This window comes from Sinohyriopsis cumingii, chromosome 3, assembly GCF_028554795.1.
Source record: "Sinohyriopsis cumingii isolate HCF-2022 chromosome 3, ASM2855479v2, whole genome shotgun sequence".
NCBI lineage: Eukaryota > Metazoa > Mollusca > Bivalvia > Unionida > Unionidae > Sinohyriopsis > Sinohyriopsis cumingii.
In genome coordinates this window covers 149,693,065-149,711,701 of record NC_142963.1, presented here as the reverse complement: position 1 = coordinate 149,711,701, position 18,637 = coordinate 149,693,065, and the positions used below count along the sequence as shown (strand labels likewise).

Genomic DNA, 18,637 nt, shown 5'->3' with positions numbered 1-18,637 from the left:
ATGAAAATACAAAAAAAGATAAACATTTGTTTTCACAGCAATGCAACCAACAACATTGGTAGAAAAACTTACAGAAAGCATCAAGCTGACCTAGATTTCTTGGCCAACTGCTCTTGCAAGTAGGCAAATGTCAGTCAGGCGAGCAAATTGAAACCCATTCCGGCTTTCTGTTACACCTTAAGCTCGCGATCAGTCCATTGCTAAGACGTGGCCCACAAAAAAAAGTTGAAAAGCTGTCAGCCACGTGCCATGTCAGGAAATGGTATGAAGACGAAGATTTGTTGACCAAATATTTCCATTCGAGGACACAAAATAAGAAGCCACACCATTCACACTTGAAGCAAAATACCACACATTTGATAAATTAGGGTGGAAAATACTGGCATTGTATCTCGTACATTTGTGCTACCTACTGGCATTTTATCCCGTACATTTGTGCTACCTGTTGGCATTTTATCCCATACATTTGTGCTACCTGTTGGCATTTTATCCCGTACATTTGTGCTACCTGTTGGCATTTTATCCCGTACATTTGTGCTACCTGTTGGCATTTTATCCCGTACATTTGTGCTACCTACTGGCATTTTATCCCGTACATTTGTGCTACCTGTTGGCATTTTATCCCGTACGTTTGTGCTACCTGTTGGCATTTTATCCCGTACATTTGTGCTACCTACTGGCATTTTATCCCGTACATTTGTGCTACCTGTTGGCATTTTATCCCGTACATTTGTGCTACCTGTTGGCATTTTATCCCGTACGTTTGTGCTACCTGTTGGCATTTTATCCCGTACATTTGTGCTACCTACTGGCATTTTATCCCGTACATTTGTGCTACCTGTTGGCATTTTATCCCGTACGTTTGTGCTACCTGTTGGCATTTTATCCCGTACATTTGTGCTACCTACTGGCATTTTATCCCGTACATTTGTGCTACCTGTTGGCATTTTATCCGGTACATTTGTGCTACCTGTTGGCATTGTATCCCGTACATTTGTGCTACCTGTTGGCATTTTATCCCGTACATTTGTGCTACCTGTTGGCATTTTATCCCGTACATTTGTGCTACCTGTTGGCATTTTATCCCGTACATTTGTGCTACCTACTGGCATTTTATCCCGTACATTTGTGCTACCTGTTGGCATTTTATCCCGTACATTTGTGCTACCTGTTGGCATTTTATCCCGTACATTTGTGCTACCTACTGGCATTTTATCCCGTACGTTTGTGCTACCTGTTGGCATTTTATCCCGTACATTTGTGCTACCTACTGGCATTTTATCCCGTACATTTGTGCTACCTACTGGCATTTTATCCCGTACATTTGTGCTACCTACTGGCATTTTATCCGGTACATTTGTGCTACCTGTTGGCATTTTATCCGGTACATTTGTGCTACCTGTTGGCATTTTATCCCGTACATTTGTGCTACCTACTGGCATTTTATCCCGTACATTTGTGCTACCTACTGGCATTTTATCCCGTACATTTGTGCTACCTACTGGCATTTTATCCGGTACATTTGTGCTACCTGTTGGCATTTTATCCCATACATTTGTGCTACCTGTTGGCATTTTATCCCGTACATTTGTGCTACCTGTTGGCATTGTATCCCGTACATTTGTGCTACCTGTTGGCATTTTATCCCATACATTTGTGCTACCTGTTGGCATTTTATCCCGTACATTTGTGCTACCTGTTGGCATTTTATCCCGTACATTTGTGCTACCTGTTGGCATTTTATCCCGTACATTTGTGCTACCTACTGGCATTTTATCCCATACATTTGTGCTACCTGTTGGCATTTTATCCCGTACATTTGTGCTACCTGTTGGCATTTTATCCCGTACATTTGTGCTACCTGTTGGCATTTTATCCCGTACATTTGTGCTACCTGTTGGCATTTTATCCCGTACATTTGTGCTACCTACTGGCATTTTATCCCGTACGTTTGTGCTACCTGTTGGCATTTTATCCCGTACATTTGTGCTACCTACTGGCATTTTATCCCGTACATTTGTGCTACCTACTGGCATTTTATCCGGTACATTTGTGCTACCTGTTGGCATTTTATCCAGTACATTTGTGCTACCTGTTGGCATTTTATCCGGTACATTTGTGCTACCTGTTGGCATTGTATCCCGTACATTTGTGCTACCTGTTGGCATTGTATCCCGTACATTTGTGCTACCTGTTGGCATTTTATCCCATACATTTGTGCTACCTGTTGGCATTGTATCCCGTACATTTGTGCTACCTGTTGGCATTTTATCCCGTACATTTGTGCTACCTACTGGCATTTTATCCCGTACATTTGTGCTACCTACTGGCATTTTATCCCATACATTTGTGCTACCTGTTGGGATTTTATCCCGTACATTTGTGCTACCTGTTGGCATTGTATCCCGTACATTTGTGCTACCTGTTGATGCTTAATAAAATGCATGTGTAGCGACAGCCGTTGAACTTGTTTTTACTACAACACATTTGTCAGAATCCTGTATTTCTGTTGCATCATAATCAGCAACGCTGCAAGGATGTACATGGACAATATGAGGCAACTCCCTAAATCAAAGAAATAGCGAAACTGCATCATTATGTGCAGAAAACTTATTTGAGGTCCTGCATCTTCAAAGGAGACTAATTTGTATGTTTTCGTTTGTGAATGCATATTTTGTAAATGTGTGCGTGTACCTGTGTGTGTGTGTGTGTGTGAGAGAGAGAGAGAGAGAGAGAGAGAGAGAGAGAGAGGGAGACTGTGTAATATTGTACTTTCATTTTGTTTAATAATTTGAATTTAAAAAAAACCCCGTAATTATTGTTTGGATATGACTGTTATTTCCTTGACATGACATATTGTTATCACATTTTTGGGGAACTTTGGTTGTAACATAATTTATATCGATCAATAAACAGTGAAGTACATAACTGTAGTACCAACGTCATCGCAGCTATTAACCAATAATACAACGTCGTCCTAGATATTACCCAATGGGACAACATCGTCCCAGATATTAACCAATAGGAAAACGTCGTCCCAGATATTAACCAATAGAACAACGTCGTCCCAGATATTAACCAGTGGGACAACATCGTCCCAGATATTAAGCAATAGTACAATATCATCCCATATATTAACCAGGAGGACAACGTAATCGCATATATTAACCAGTGAGTCAACATGATTCTAGATTATAACCAACAAGAAGTTAAAATTTCTTCCCTGAAACAGATATTTTAATTTGGCTTCAGTGATGAATATTCTTTTAATATGGGTTTGTGTTTTTAAAGATAAATTTGTGACAATAAGTTTCATCTCACAGATTATTCTTGGTAGCTTTATATTAAGTAATAAAGATTAACTATGATTGAAATTTGAATAAAGGGATAGGTCCAAATTTCGAAAATATTAAAGTACATTAATATTAAGCAACCATTTGGGAATGTCAAAACAAATTGCTGAAATATTTTACTGTGCAATATATAATAAGCTTTTGATACAATTTTCGGAAAGGAATAAATCACAATGTACAATTAACTGCCAATGGATGAATATACACGTTTCAAAAATGTCGCTTTTTCAAGCGTCGAAAAGCTCCAAACACATGAAAAGAATTTCAAGCATTACACGCAGAAAAAGAAGGCATGGGTAGATCATATACAGATTTATGCCTACTGTAAATTAAGACCGAATTATTGTGTCTCGTGCTTAAATAATGTTCATGATGAATCGGAGTTAACACTTTACTATCACGGTTTAGTTAGTTATAGCTCGATAACGTCGGACAGTATGCAAAGGGAGATCACTCGTATGTACCTTTAGAGAAACCTCGATTGATTTATTAAACCTAACAAAACTGATCACATAATTGAAGCTATGCTGAGTTTAGCTAAAATAGTTTACATCAGCTTTAAAACAAATGTTTTAAATAGATTGTAATCTTATGGTATACGAAGGCAAAACTAGCTTGACCAAATGCAAATGTGATAATCGTAGGCGAACTATACAAATATTTGATGCGAGATTAACCTTTCGTAAAACCTAAAGTTTATTTAGTAGTTCTTTAAACAATCAAGTATGATAAAGCAGTTCTATTTAGAAATTCTTGCAAAAATATTATAAATCTGATTTAGCATGGAATTTTCATGAGAATTTCAAACAGGAAGATAAACCTGCATCCAAAAGAGTTTGTAATTAAATTAATTCTTGAAAGTCACGTTTCTCTGATTGCACGAGAAGACCATTTTTCCCTATTATATGGCGCATCAAATTTAAAATTCTGCAAAGCTTTTAGTGTGGAATGGGAACATGATGCAATTTGTTTTTGAGTTTTCAATTCATTTCAAAGCTTTGAGTATGACTGTAACGTTTGCTGTAAATATTTGAGGCTTTGTCCGGTAATTGTCTCGAGATGGTGCCATGGTGTGTCGTAATGGACGCTCCAACTTCGTCCCCATATTTCGAACCGTACAGTGTAAAGTGGCATATGGCTACGACAGGAGGCTCTGATTTCATAAATTTACTCGGCAAAAGGGATAGGATTTGTTGAAGAAGTTTTGAATTCACAAATGTCAAATTATTATTTTAGGAGGTTTTGACAACCACAGTAGTGATTTGTGAATACATAATTTTGCAATATTTGGTACCAAGAATGTTGCTGGTTCTAAGCGAATGGAATGAAATTTTGTTTTTCAATGTACAGGGTTTGGTATTTTGGTCTGAACACGACATCGTATGCGGCATTATATGGATTAAAATAATTATATGGATTAGAGGGATTGTATGGATTATAAGGATTATATGGATTAGAAGTTATCGTCTGAGATAAATGGATGCTACATTTGACTTAATCTAGGCTTTCTGAAGGGGAAGTTCTAAATGCACACATACAGATTCTAAATCCCTGACCGTGTAACGTATTATGCATCTGCAGGTAAGATTTACAAGTTAATACGTACACAATCGACGTGCAGTCAAGTTTAACTAGAGCAAAAACCTGTATAATTAGAGCAAAAACTTCCATTCAGTCCCCCAATTTGTATTTTTCATGACTCGACTAAATGCTGAGCGTTTTGACATTTGTCCCTGAGGCATCAAATATGTTGAAGAAAATTAAGTTTACGGTCGAAAAGTAAGGCCCAACAATTTGTATTCCATGATAAGAGGAAAGAAAAACAATATAGAACTTTGGGTCGTCATCATGAACACGATGTAATCGACTGAAATGCATACAGTTAGTTTTTGATCTGAAACCTGGAACCCTTGTGTGCCCATTTCAAAAATTATTGTTTGTTCGCATCAAAGTTAACGTTCACAAGGTCTTCAACGTAAAATGAGCAGTCCGGTCCAGCATTTAGACATTTTACAAGCTTTTACTTTCATGTTAAACTGGATAACTAATAATATGCTGCTATGAGATACACCAATCGCCTGTGAATAGCTTTCTCAAAGGATGCTACCAGCCTTAACTCTGAAATGTCTGTCTTTGTAAAGTTTAAAATGAAATTCGGCAGGAGTTTTCTTAGGGCTAAGTTGAACTGGTTATTCATTATGCCCTATTTCTTTGATGTGTAATTAAGCTTTCTCTAAGTCGAAAAAAAAAAAAACGCCAACTACATACTATATCTTGATGAAAGCATCTCTAATTTAATGATTCAAGTCTGGTACGATGGCCAGTTGTGCTTCTCTGACATCTGAATCCACACTGAACGTCGGATAGTAGGTCGTTGGATTCTAACCACCAGAACAATATATTGTTCCTCATCTGTTTCATGGATTTGAAAATATAGTTTGATAGTTGGAAGGATCAGTTTGGTCCTTTCCGGCTTTGGGTATTGGCATCATCGTTGCTTTGTCCAATACTTCCGGAAGTAGCAATTTTCCTAAAGTTTATTTAAAATGTTTCGCAGTACATTTGGAGTTGTTTGAAGTAAGTGTTGGAAAAGTTGGTTGTAGATATATTTGGTCCTGCGTAACTGTCATGGGCTTCATCTGGAGAGTCTTGTATTGTAATTTTCAGCATCATAGGATCTGAAATTTAGATTAACTTTTTCTTTCAAACTCTGAATCGTATTGGTAGTCTTCAGAATGAATCTCTATAGTAGTTCTTTAAGAATTTTTCCGAAAAAATATTTTCATTGGAATCAAAATAGAGGTTCTATATAGAAGTCATAAAAAAACCCACGTTTAATAAGTGAAAGTCACAGGTTTTGAGTAACTTGGAGTGACAATTATTGGCAAAAGCATAGTTTATATACATTAATTATCATAATTAAAACCACACTAATGAGTTGACTCGTCTAGTTCCTATACTCATTCATAGTTACAATAAACATTATTTTGAAAAGTTTACTTTTTAATAAACGTATTTGTTGTTACTTCATACTACAATGGTCAGAACGACCTTCTGGGTAACCTGAGATACCGCTATGGTACGGAATAATCACTGTAGCCATGAACTGAAAAGAACCCAGAAAAGCATAAAATGTTGGTCACATTGACCTTCTCTGGTTGTAAGGTGGTTGTTCTAAGAAAGATACACCGAAGTATAAAGTTTCAAGACTGAGACATACAAAACATTAAAGCTGGTGACAACATTTTACCCAAGTTACCGAATCATTAAATACAGGTTATGTAACTCATTGCTATTGTGGTGTATCATGCAAAAACGTATCCACTCATGAAGTTTCGTATCACGTATAAAAATATATCCACTCATTAAGTGTCGTATCATGCATCAAAATGTATCAACTCATTAAGGTTCGTATCACGCATCAAACTGTATCCATTCATTAAGTGTCATATTTGTATGTTGGTGTACATGTTGTATGTCATGCGTTAAGCACAACTATTTAACCAAAGTCAGCAAAAGATGAAAAATAGGTCACGATGTGTTTATTTTTTTTACAGAAAAGGTCACGATGAGTTTCTTTTGTTGCAGATGTGTGTTAATACTATAGATGCATATCATAGTGAAATTCATGACTCAAGAGTGAACAGTTTCGTGAACGAATGAACATCAAACATACAATCTAGACCAAGTCAGCGTAATATGATCTACATACATTATCTATAATAACATACTAATTAATGCAATGAGTGAAATGTATGTATGTATGTATGTATGTATGTATGTATGCATGTATGTATGTATGTATGTATGTATGTATGTATGTATGTATGTATACATATTTGGATTGGTAAATAAATTGGAATTACATAAACAAGTTACAATTCTCAACATAAACATGTTTGTAAACAAGGAATACATCTGAAAATGGAATTGATGGTTCCAAAACAAGTGTTTCGGTAACAAGTTTAATGCATTGTTTGAAATACTAAAAACAGTTTATGCTGATCAGAAGTAGTGGAGGAAAAATATCTTACGGGAATGGGGGCATGATGTTTAGATTCTGAGAAAGAAACGAATCTGCACGACGAAAAGAGAACTCCCTCATGACCAAGATAAGGAAAAGAAGATATATGCCGTTGGCTACCATTCTAATCCTTTATTCATCATTTTTACTAACGTATATGTAATTCACACTAAATAAATATAGATATTTATACCAAATTTCAAGAAAATATCAAATATCATTGATATCATTAATTGTCTTAGTTACGCCATAAGCGCCACGTTTCAGGCTCTCGCGAGCCGCACTAAGGCCACTTCTGGTTTACAGGAACGGTCTCCTCAAGACACATGATGCTAATTGTATGGAAAATGGGAACGAATCTGGAAATTGTTGAAAATAAAATAGAGTATGCATAAGTTTGGATGGCCAGGATTGGTTGATAAGTAAGATTTATATATCCTTTTGCGAGCTTATCCTAGTTGCAACTGAAAATATTGAGACATTGTTTTTTTTAACAGTTTTGAGTTTGGAACACCCATTAGTACCTGACTCTTTGGTGCGGAATTGACAGCACATGTTTCAAACACTTGTTGATCCTTTTCTCTACAGAGAAGCTGTCATCCAGGTTACATCTATACTAATAAATGTAAGTTTGATCATGAACAGTAAAATTTAAAGTTTTAATATCATGGTGTTTGCATAGGTTAACTATGGGAACTGAATAAGTACCGTGAATCATTCAGTTGTCGACCTCTTTGTGCGGGTGAACTGTTTGCCATGTCAGGTCATCGTACTCGACAGTCATTATTTCTCATGCACTCCTTTAGACTGATAACAGAGGAATGTCGTATTATCTATGTCGCGTTTACTTCCTAATTGATGCCAACTCATGGGAGTACTTGCTGACCTTTTATCAGAATCAAAACAAAACACCAGAAAAATATTGACATGAGAAAGTTATTTAACAATTATACAAAATGAGAGAGGTTGTATCGGTAAAACACGTAGGATACAGTTAGTTTTATGAAAATCATTGTATTGTAGTTAAGGCATTTACGAAAAAATATCCACCTTTGTCTTCCAAGTTTCACTAGATAAACACTGTAATATTGCTTTTACATTTTGTCCAAAAAGTATGATCACAATAGAAAGCACTGAAATTACTGTTTTAAATTTGACTTAAGACTAATATCAATGTTTTTCTTCAACTCTGTAAGTTTCTGTGTCCAATCATAATTTCACTAAAATAGCCATCTTAGGCATGACCAATCAAACGTTGAGAGTGTTGCATTAGAGCAGATAATTTCCTGCATAGTTAACAATACACAGAAGAACTTGGATCATCCGGATCCATCGGAGGACATTTCGTTCGGATCAGGGTTGGGTTTTTAAAAGTATATTGGGTCGAAGATTAGATTTCGTCCGGATGATCAGGGCTTGTTTTATAAAAGTATGATTGTAAATAGAAAAATATTGGGTAGATTCGATTGATTTTATTTTGAAAAGTATAACCGAAAAAAGAATATTGGGTAGAAACAAGGATTTCGTCCGGATGATATAAGTTTGGTTTTAAAAAGTAGAAATGTAAATAGAATACTGGGTATATTCGATTGCGTTTGCTTCTGGTTTATGTTGCTCTGTTTTATGTTGACGTAGTGTTCATCAAAAAAATTTCATTTATTGACATACATGTACATTGCAATAAATGAGAAGTTTGGGGGACGCAGTAATAGTCCGTATAAGTGAATAATCCGTATCATCGACGTCCGGATACTTGACGTTTAACTGTAGTTCTTTCAGCTTAATTGAGTACACACAACACTAAAAGATCTTCGCTTTTAGTCAGAGAGAAAAATGTACCAGCAGTCTCACTTTTGCTTTATATCAAGCAATACGGATTAACATTTATTAATAATTTTAGCAAAGAAATGGGTGTAAATGTCTGACAAATATCTGCTTTTCAACAGGTTTGTAACCCGTATGTCTAAGTTATAAATAAAAAATAATACTATAATTTAATCTAGCATCTGGCACAAAATAGTGCTGAAACATTGTTTGTAAAGTAATTGTCTGCTGTGAAATAAGTGGAAATTTCTTGAATGTTTTTCAGAAATTGATAACTTCAAATATACAGAGAGTTGCTAATTGAGCTTAACAAAATTATTTCCAGAATGTTTGGGAATGAGGCGCTTCCATGAACGGGGACAAAAATCTTGTATTACATGCAATGCAATGTTATGATGTAAAAAGGCAAGAAATGGGCGGAAATAAGTCCACTGTTTATGCAAATGTAGAAGAACTAAGTGAATATTATATACTAGTGTCCGCTTTCGTGTCATTCGATGTCACACTATGTTTGTAAAAATCGTATAGAATAACTTTCAAAATAATCGCTTCCACCAACATTTCCTTTTGACTGTAGGTATACCTTGCACCATTATATATGTTTTTATTTTTTTATTTCCTGCTTAAAGTCTTGTGATCCATGTAACGTTGATAGATTCCATGAGAGCCTTGATATATTCAATTGTTAACCTCCAAATAACCCATCACTCTAATTAATCTTCGTGAGTTATTACTTATTTGTATCTATAACGTGTGCTTGACGTTGTTCCATGATTGTAGTTTGTATTTTATGTTAATGTTCATTTGTAAACAAATGTTATGATAGCTAACTTTTGTCTATACTATTCGAATTACCATCCACAATATTTAGAACTCCTTACAATAGATTCATAAAACGCCAAAGTAAACTTTTAGTCAGTGTAAATTGCAGTTCGACTGAGATTTAAATGTCGGATAAATTTTGGATGGGTATATTAGGCTATACACTGCCTATTGTATGCTTAACATTGATAGGACAATCGGTCATTGCGTGGCATACGACTCCATGGAAACCATTTTACATAATTTTTGGGATGAACTAAGATCTCCTAGTGTTATGAAAAAATAGTTCTTGTCTTATATCTGAACTTACGTCTAGTATGCACCTTATCAGACTGAATGGCAGCTTAAGTCTGGACTTATGTCTACTATGCAGCTATCAGACTGAATGGCAGTTTAAGTCTGGACTTATGTCTAGTATGTACCTATCAGACTGAATGACAGTTTAAGTCTGGAATTACGTCTAGTATGCACCTATCAGACTGAATGGCAGCTTAAGTCTGGACTTACGTCTACTATGCAGCTATCAGACTGAATGGCAGTTTAAGTCTGGACTTATGTCTAGTATGTACCTATCAAACTGAATGACAGTTTAAGTCTGGAATTACGTCTAGTATGCACCTATCAGACTGAATGGCAGCTTAAGTCTGGACTTACGTCTACTATGCAGCTATCAGACTGAATGCAAATTTAAGTCTGCACTAACGTCTAGCATGCAGCTACCAGACGGAATGCAAATTTAGTTCTCATTCATGTTGAATCAATCATGCATATTGAAACCAAGATTTGAGCTTCAAGATCTGTTGGGTGTGGTTATTTTTTTCAAACTATGCGAAGACTGAAAATATTCATACGGCATGCAGGATATAGCCATATAATTAGTAGGACCGACAACAAAGTTAAGAATGTTTTTGTTTAAAGCATGTATAGAATGCAATGGCAGCTATTCATTAATAATTCATAGTTTATTTTATAGACATGAACTACTCAGCATTGCATCAAATATGTAAGCTATTTTTATGCACGCTTGCATAAGCAAGGCGAATAGTTTTACCAGTGCTCTTTGTTCCATATTTTCTATCTTCCTTCTAGAGCCAGAGAAAGTGTTCAGATCAAAATCATTTGATTTACCTTAGCTACACATTGCCATAAATGAGTGTCTGGTATAACGTACTATTTAAATTTTCTTACGATTCATTGTCAATCAAAACGTTGATGAGCATTCCTTTCTGACCCTATTTGTCTGCTTACTTTGAAGTACACGCCTCGTACAAATAAATCGTGACAGGAATTCCGACAGATGTGAGAGAAGGTCTAATCTTGTCACGTTTATTCTGCCTAGTTCTCAAATATCGTTCATGTTCGAAATGAAACAGATTGTAATTCTTGATGAAGTTTCCTTAATTTTGAGAGCAGACTAAATTTTCCTCACTCTGTTCTATAAACGTCTGTGTTTAATAAGGATACAGTCTAATGATAGCTTTATCAGGAAACAGCGATGTAGTTTCAGACACAACATTGATGCTTCGTTAGCTTTTGTTGATGTATACATCATAAATAGCGCAAACTTGTCCTGAAGTTGTTCGATTCTTAAATATAAAAATGGAATTCAAACTAAACATTTTATTTATTAATGATTGTTATTTTTACGAAAAATAAAATAAAAACTAGTTTCTGAAATGCGTGTTTTTATTCTTGCCACAAAGAGGATGTAATCAATTGTAAAGAAGAACAAATGACGTAGGTACTTGAAAATTTCATATTAAAGCTTGGATTCAAACAGAAAACCAATTACTGAAACTCTTATTATAATTACTCAATATTGGGAACATTGTTTCGAAAATTGAAAGTACAAAGGAATCGACAAGGTAGGTAGATATGATGTTTTATTCTACTGAAATCAAAACAGCCTGATTTTGCATTATGGATATTTTGAAATCGAGTTCCAAGTGAGTGCATAATAATGTTTGATCGTGTAACACTTTAAGTAATGATTTTAGCTTGCACCTCGAAGTTAAGGACCTAATATATAATTTTTAAATTTAATAGTTCAGAATCAAGGATTTAGTTTTGAACTGAAGGTTTTATTTGATGGAACCGATAAGTCCATCGCAAGTTTTATAGTTCTAGTTCTATCGAAATAAAGTCCGTAGCAAGTTTTATAGTTCTAGTTCTATGGAAATAAAGTCCATAGCAAGTTTTATAGTTCTAGTTCTATGGAAATAAAGTCCATAGCAAGTTTTATAGTTCTAGTTCTGTCGAAATAAAGTCCATAGCAAGTTTTATAGTTCTAGTTCTATGGAAATAAAGTCCATAGCAAGTTTTATAGTTCTAGTTCTATGGAAATAAAGTCCATAGCAAGTTTTATAGTTCTAGTTCTATGGAAATATACATCATGCAATGCATATCACTCTGAACAATAGACTTTGAAAAAGGCGTGTCCATTAACCGTAGATAAACAGTATCTTCAATTTGTTTTAAAATTAAAGTTTCACTTGGGATATCTGTAACAATAAACATAAATGCAAGAAATTAACCAACAAGTTGACTCTGAACAAGTTGCGGAGCGTCAGTGGACAACCGGAAGTTTCTATAAAGGGTGGTTGTGTCGGCCGGACATTTCCAGCTGGGATCGTTTCCTCCATAAAACGTGGAGAAGAAAAGTCCGTCAATTCCAAAGTTAAACTGGTTTCTCATGACAATGTCGTTCATATGAATCGCGGCGTGGTCATTTACCCAGAGTGTTACGCTTCCATGTTCGTGTGGATGGCTGTTTAGTTGGACTCGCTGTGTAAGTTTGATCCACTTGCCAGTTTGAAAATGGAAAGCTCCCGTGCCGATCCCGATACCATCATGGTCTGAGCAACCTACTTTGTGGTAGATTTCTCGGCTCTTAAGAGAATTACACCAACTGTTAAAATCTGTACCGGCTTTCTGGTCATGTGTCACGTACGCGTACACCTCGCCCTGACCACCACTTCGCCACATGAGCCGTGTTGAGAAGCAGTGGTCGCTAATCCTTCCACCAGAACAGTCTCTATCCCCTCCCCAGAGACCTGGGAGTTTCCCACCTTTCTGCCATTGAAAGGTATGATTAAAGTAGACTTCATACTCAAGTGTCATGTCTGTGATCTGGTGTCCCGCGTCTCTAACCTTCTTTGGATGGACGTAAAACTGTGCTCCTCTGTGGCAAATATGTGGACAGTTGTTCCCGTTGTGATCGTGATGGGTAAAGGTTCCTTGCCGGTAGAAAACGCTGAGGACGTATTGACCATGATTGACCGGATCCTCTTGAACAGACAATGAATCTTCCTCACCGATTCCAAACTGTCCTGAATGGTCAGTGTATTCAAATTTTTGTTTCATTACATCGTTAATATTAGCTTTGTGCGTTTCATGGCTCCAGCTCCAGAGCTCCACGGCTGAAGAAGAAATGAAAAATCTATTAAACAATCTCAATCCTTACTAAAGTTAACAATGTTTGCTTGGTCCTAAGGATCCAAACAAAAACTGCTAAGAAAAAAATCTTCATGAAATATGTTTCCATTCATGATCGCTTGGTATAGACAACACCGTTTATTAGTAATGAAATGCAGGAAAAAAGATTTGCTGATTTGAAAGAAAATTTACGATGGCAACAATGAACGAAATGGTAAGAAGTAAGGTCAGGTGTTGAGACTTGATTCTTGATGATATTTAATGCAATGTTTGGAGTGTGAGTCATTCATTGATTTGCATCCCACAAAGCACAAAATAATAAAACCAATCAAAGATCAATGTGAACGACCCGATTTTAAGTACCCCCCCCCCCATTGTAAAAGAGGGATAACATTTCACAGGATTGAGTAATAAATACTAATTAATGTGGTCTTTGAGGAAAAACTGAAAATAAGTATATTTTTTGTCAGACGTCGGGATTCGTTTGTTCCTTTAATGAAAATAAAAATGGTATTCAACTATTATTTTCAGAGTACCGTTTCACCAGTACAATATAAACAATAATAAGGATCTTATCAAAGAAGAGGGGATGGAAATTGTTCCTGAAGAATACGGGCGGCAAATATCGATTAAAATTTCACAACATTATTATGGATAATATTGCTGATCTTGTATATATGCGATCTTCTCTACTACATAAGATATATCTATCCATCTATTTCCCTAAATATTATATACGTGGAAACCTTTAAGAGAGAGAGAGAGAGAGAGAGAGAGAGAGAGAGAGAGAGAGAGAGAGAATGTGTTTAACATTTGTATTACCTCTTCCAAGTCCCAAGATACACGTAGAAAGTATTAAGAACATCATTGTCTGAAATAAGAGTTTACTGATTGAAATATGAATTTGCTTTCCAGTTGCATTTTGGGACAATTAAAATGTATAAAGGCACAATTATGACTCAATGATCAGTTCAACTATTCTGCTTTGACGGACAAATATTTGGATATCGTACTGGTTGCTTCCCTTTTTCTCAAGGCGAGAAGGGGTCTAGAAATCGGCGGATGTTCGTTTATTGTGTCATGTCTAGAGAGAAACTTAGTATGTTATTCCTACGTCATTGAGAACTATATTTGGAACTACTTTTGTTCATATGGCGCAATATGCCAGCGGAAGGAGTCAAATTCACAATAGAAAAATAGCAACTGTTTAGGTCGCAACTTTTGTGTCGCCGGATTCGAATACCAAACCCATGAAATGTATGTGTATTCCTACAACTACATCTTCTGTTGGCGTTTTTGTAGCTAGTTGGGGTTTTACAGGGTCGGGTTGCTAGCCCCACGCCCAACCCTCCTCCTTTTACATCCGGGCTTGGGACCGTCCATGGCGGAGTTAACCAACAACCAACCAACATTACCAGACAGGCAATGAAATGGAACCCTCAAGGCAACCGTAGAAGGGGACGACCAAGAAACACCTGGCGACGCGATCTTGAAGCGGACATCACTAAGATGGGTCACACCTGGAGTCAGCTTGAAGGGATGGCACAGGACAGAAGCCTCTGGCGATCTTTTGTGGGCGGCCTATACCCCGGCAGGGGTGACGGGCAAAACTAACTAACTAACAACTACATCCGAAGTTATTTCTCAGCTTGACGGAAATAGCCTAGCGATAGTGTGATCGCCTTTCCAATGGTAGGTACTTAGTGGAAGTATGTAAAATTCATGTTTGCCTGACAATTCTTATAATATGAAAACTACATAGTCTTGTTAAAAAAATAAAGCCTTCCTCAAAATTATTTTAAGTTTAGAAAAATGTTTTATTTTATTTTATCAAGATAACAAATACCCACTATAGAGAGGCAACTCATTTCCGGAATAGAAGATAAGTATTCACTAAACAAGTAGAGAAAGTATGGCACAAAGCTTAACACGTAAAAGAGTACAAAAAAAATCACACAATTGAACACATGATAAAGTTTAAGAGTCACAACACTTAACATGCATATTCACGACATTTAACAAGTAATAGAATGTAAAGAATCACGACATTTAACAGGTGATAACGTGTAAATAGTCACGAAATTTAACACGTGATAGGGTGTAAAGGGTCACGACTTTTAACATGCAATAGAGTGTAAAGAGTAGGACATTTAATACGATAGTGCATAAAGAATCACAACATTTAACATGCAATAGAGTGTAAAGAGTCACGACATTTCGGCATTTAACACGTGATAGAGTGTAAAGAGTCACAAAATTTAACAGGTGATAACGTGCAAAGAGTCACGATATTTAACAAGTGATAGAGTGTAAAGAATCACGACATTTACCACGTGATAGAGCGTAAAGAGTCACGAAATGTGACATGCTATAGTGTAAAGAGTCACACAAATTAACAGGTGATAACGTGCAAAGAGTCACGACATTTAACAAGCGATATAGTGTAAAAAGTCACGATATTTAACACGTGATAGCATGTAAACAGTCACGACATTTAACATGCGATAGAGTGTAAAAAGTCACGATATTTAACACGTGATAGTGCGTAAACAGTAGGACATTTAACAGGTGATAGCGTGTAAAGAGTCACGACATTTCGACATTTAACACGTGATGGAGTGCAAAGATTCACGACATTTTACATGCGATAGAGTGTAAAGAGCCAAATATTTACCACGTGATAGCATGTAAAGAGTCACAATATTTAACAAGTGATAGAGTGTAAAGAGTCATGACATTTAACACGCGATAGAGTATAAAGAGTCACAACATTTACAGGTGATAGAGTATAAAGAGTCACGACAGTTAACATGTGATAGAGTATAAATAGTCACGTTATTTAACACGTGATAGAGTTAAAAGAGTTACAACATTTAACAGGTGATATGGTATAAAGAGTTTCGACGTTTAACAAGTGGTAGAGTCTAAAGTGTCACGACATTGAACAGGTGATAGCGTGTAAAGAGTCACAAAATTTGACAGGTGATAGAGTGTAAAGAGTCATGACATTTAACAGATGATAGCGTGCAAAGAGTCACAACATCTAACAAGTGATAGCGTGTAAAGAGTCACGATGTTTAACATGCGATAGAGTGTAAAGAGTTACAAAATTTACCAAGTGATAGAGTGTAAAGAGTCACAACATTTAACAGGTGATAGAGTATGAAGAATCACGACATTTAACACGTGATAGAGTGTAAAGGGTCACATAATGTAACAGGTGATAGAGTATAAAGAGTCACACCATTTAACAAGTGATAGCATGTAAAGAGTCACCAAAATGTAACAAGTGATAGCGTTTAAAGAGTCACGACATTTAACAAGTGAGACAGTGTAAAGAATCACGAAATTTAACAGGTGATAGAGTGTAAAGAGTCACAAAGCTAAACAAATGATAGAGCATAAAGTCACAAAGCTTAACACGTGATAGAGTAAAAAGAGTCATAAAGATTAACACGTGTTAAAGTGAACGAGTATAAATATTCACATAATTTAACACGTGATAGAGTGTAAAGAGTGACAATACTTAACAAGCGATAGAGTATAAAGAATTACAAAACTTAACACGTGATAGAGTGTAAGCGGTTACGTAGGATAACTCTTTAAGCTATCACCACTTGAAATTGCTCGTGCTAACATGCTACCACAACAGATATTACAATTTAGTTAAACGTACGAGAGCATAATAATAGAAATTTGCAAATCGCTTGTATTTGATAAATTATATATTGAGATGCTGAAAGTCATTATGGAGAAAAATACTTTTACAGAAGGACAAACTCTTTTGTTTATTATAACTGATAAAGCACTAGACAAAGCGAGCCTATTTGAAAATTTGTATGTTTCTGAAAGCTATACCAATGAGCGAAACTTGTGATTTATGACAGCAGAAGAACAACAGGTTTAAAATATCCTCTGCAGGATTGAAATGTAGGCGAATTCAAGGAAAGGGTTCCTGTCAAATATTAACAATTGCATTGTACCACACCAATATCTTTCTTCATGCAGCGAAAGTCTTTTATTGTCGAAAGACTTGCGTAGAAAACAAATTAAGTACTCAAAGGGTTTTCGCTAGTATAAATTTACATTTTCTGTGCAACACCATTAGATCTTCTGACATGAATTTTATTAACGCATCGAACTTCAGGAGATATGTCACCTCATGATGATTTAACTACGAATTCATTATACTTTTAGATAAAGACAACACATTTCTGAAAACAAAGTAATTTCTGTAAATAACATTCTTGTAGAAAAGGAACGAATAAAAGAAATAGGTAGGCATAATCGGGCAATGTATGACACGTTCGTCTCCATCGACTTCCTTTCAATGTGGCTGACCAATCACACTTTGATACGCATACATTTCTCATGTCATGGAGATGACGTAAGTATCTGAGCGTGAATCTGAAACTGAGTTTTACACTCATTGGCCAATCAGAAAGAAGTTTTCAAGTGTAACATTATTTGTGATTGGTCAAAACAAAATCTCAGGCTCAAACTGAAGCTGTAGAGATTCTTGATTTTCAGGCCAGGTATTTAGTAACAGAAGAATTTAGTGATTTTAGACAGATTCTACTGGCGGATAATGAGATTCAGGATCAGAATATATCCGATGGCAACGTATGATTCAAGTATGACTCAATATAAAGAGTATAAGAAATAAATGTCGTTATCTTTGTCTAGAGCGTAGGAATGGTTTAAATTGTCACTGCACGATAAGTCAACTTAAATCTTATTAAGATACACTTTTTTGTTTAATTTAGATACACACACAAGTATCAGCTGAATCTATCTATCTATCTATCTATCTATCTATCTATCTATCTATCAATCTATCTATCTATTATATGATGAAGGCGCTGATTTTCATTCTCTTCTCTACTACTTCAAAGAAAACTAAATATATCAATTTTTGTAATGCCGTAATGCCTTTGATACGGATAAACACTATCACTACAAGAGAGAGAGAGAGAGAGAGAGAGAGAGAGAGAGAGAGAGAGAGAGAGAGAAAAACCTTTAAGAATGGTGATGAGCCGTTCCGGAATATTTGGTAGCCTCAGAGGGACAGACCTAGATGTCGTTTGTAGAATTAGGATATATTACAAATAGACCGCTGGAACATGAATTTATCCTTATCAATAATTCTATTTATCGTATCAGTGAAACCTTTAACCTT

The 18,637-nt window shown here is 35.9% G+C and overlaps 2 protein-coding genes across 2 annotated transcripts in view; both read right to left on the bottom strand.

Moving 5' to 3' along the window:
- Positions 1–18,637, bottom strand: part of LOC149804137 (uncharacterized) — a 184,798-nt gene that overhangs the window by 109,647 nt on the left and 56,514 nt on the right. The gene's annotated exons all lie outside the window — the stretch shown is intronic.
- LOC149804140 (uncharacterized) lies at positions 11,692–18,636 on the bottom strand. Its single transcript, XM_089954093.1, has 3 exons — positions 18,476–18,636; positions 14,281–14,329; positions 11,692–13,442 (listed from the first exon to the last, which is right to left on the bottom strand). Exons 2-3 carry the CDS (start codon positions 14,324–14,326, stop codon positions 12,553–12,555), a joined length of 936 nt encoding a protein of 311 aa, XP_089810219.1. The 5' UTR covers positions 14,327–14,329; positions 18,476–18,636; the 3' UTR covers positions 11,692–12,552.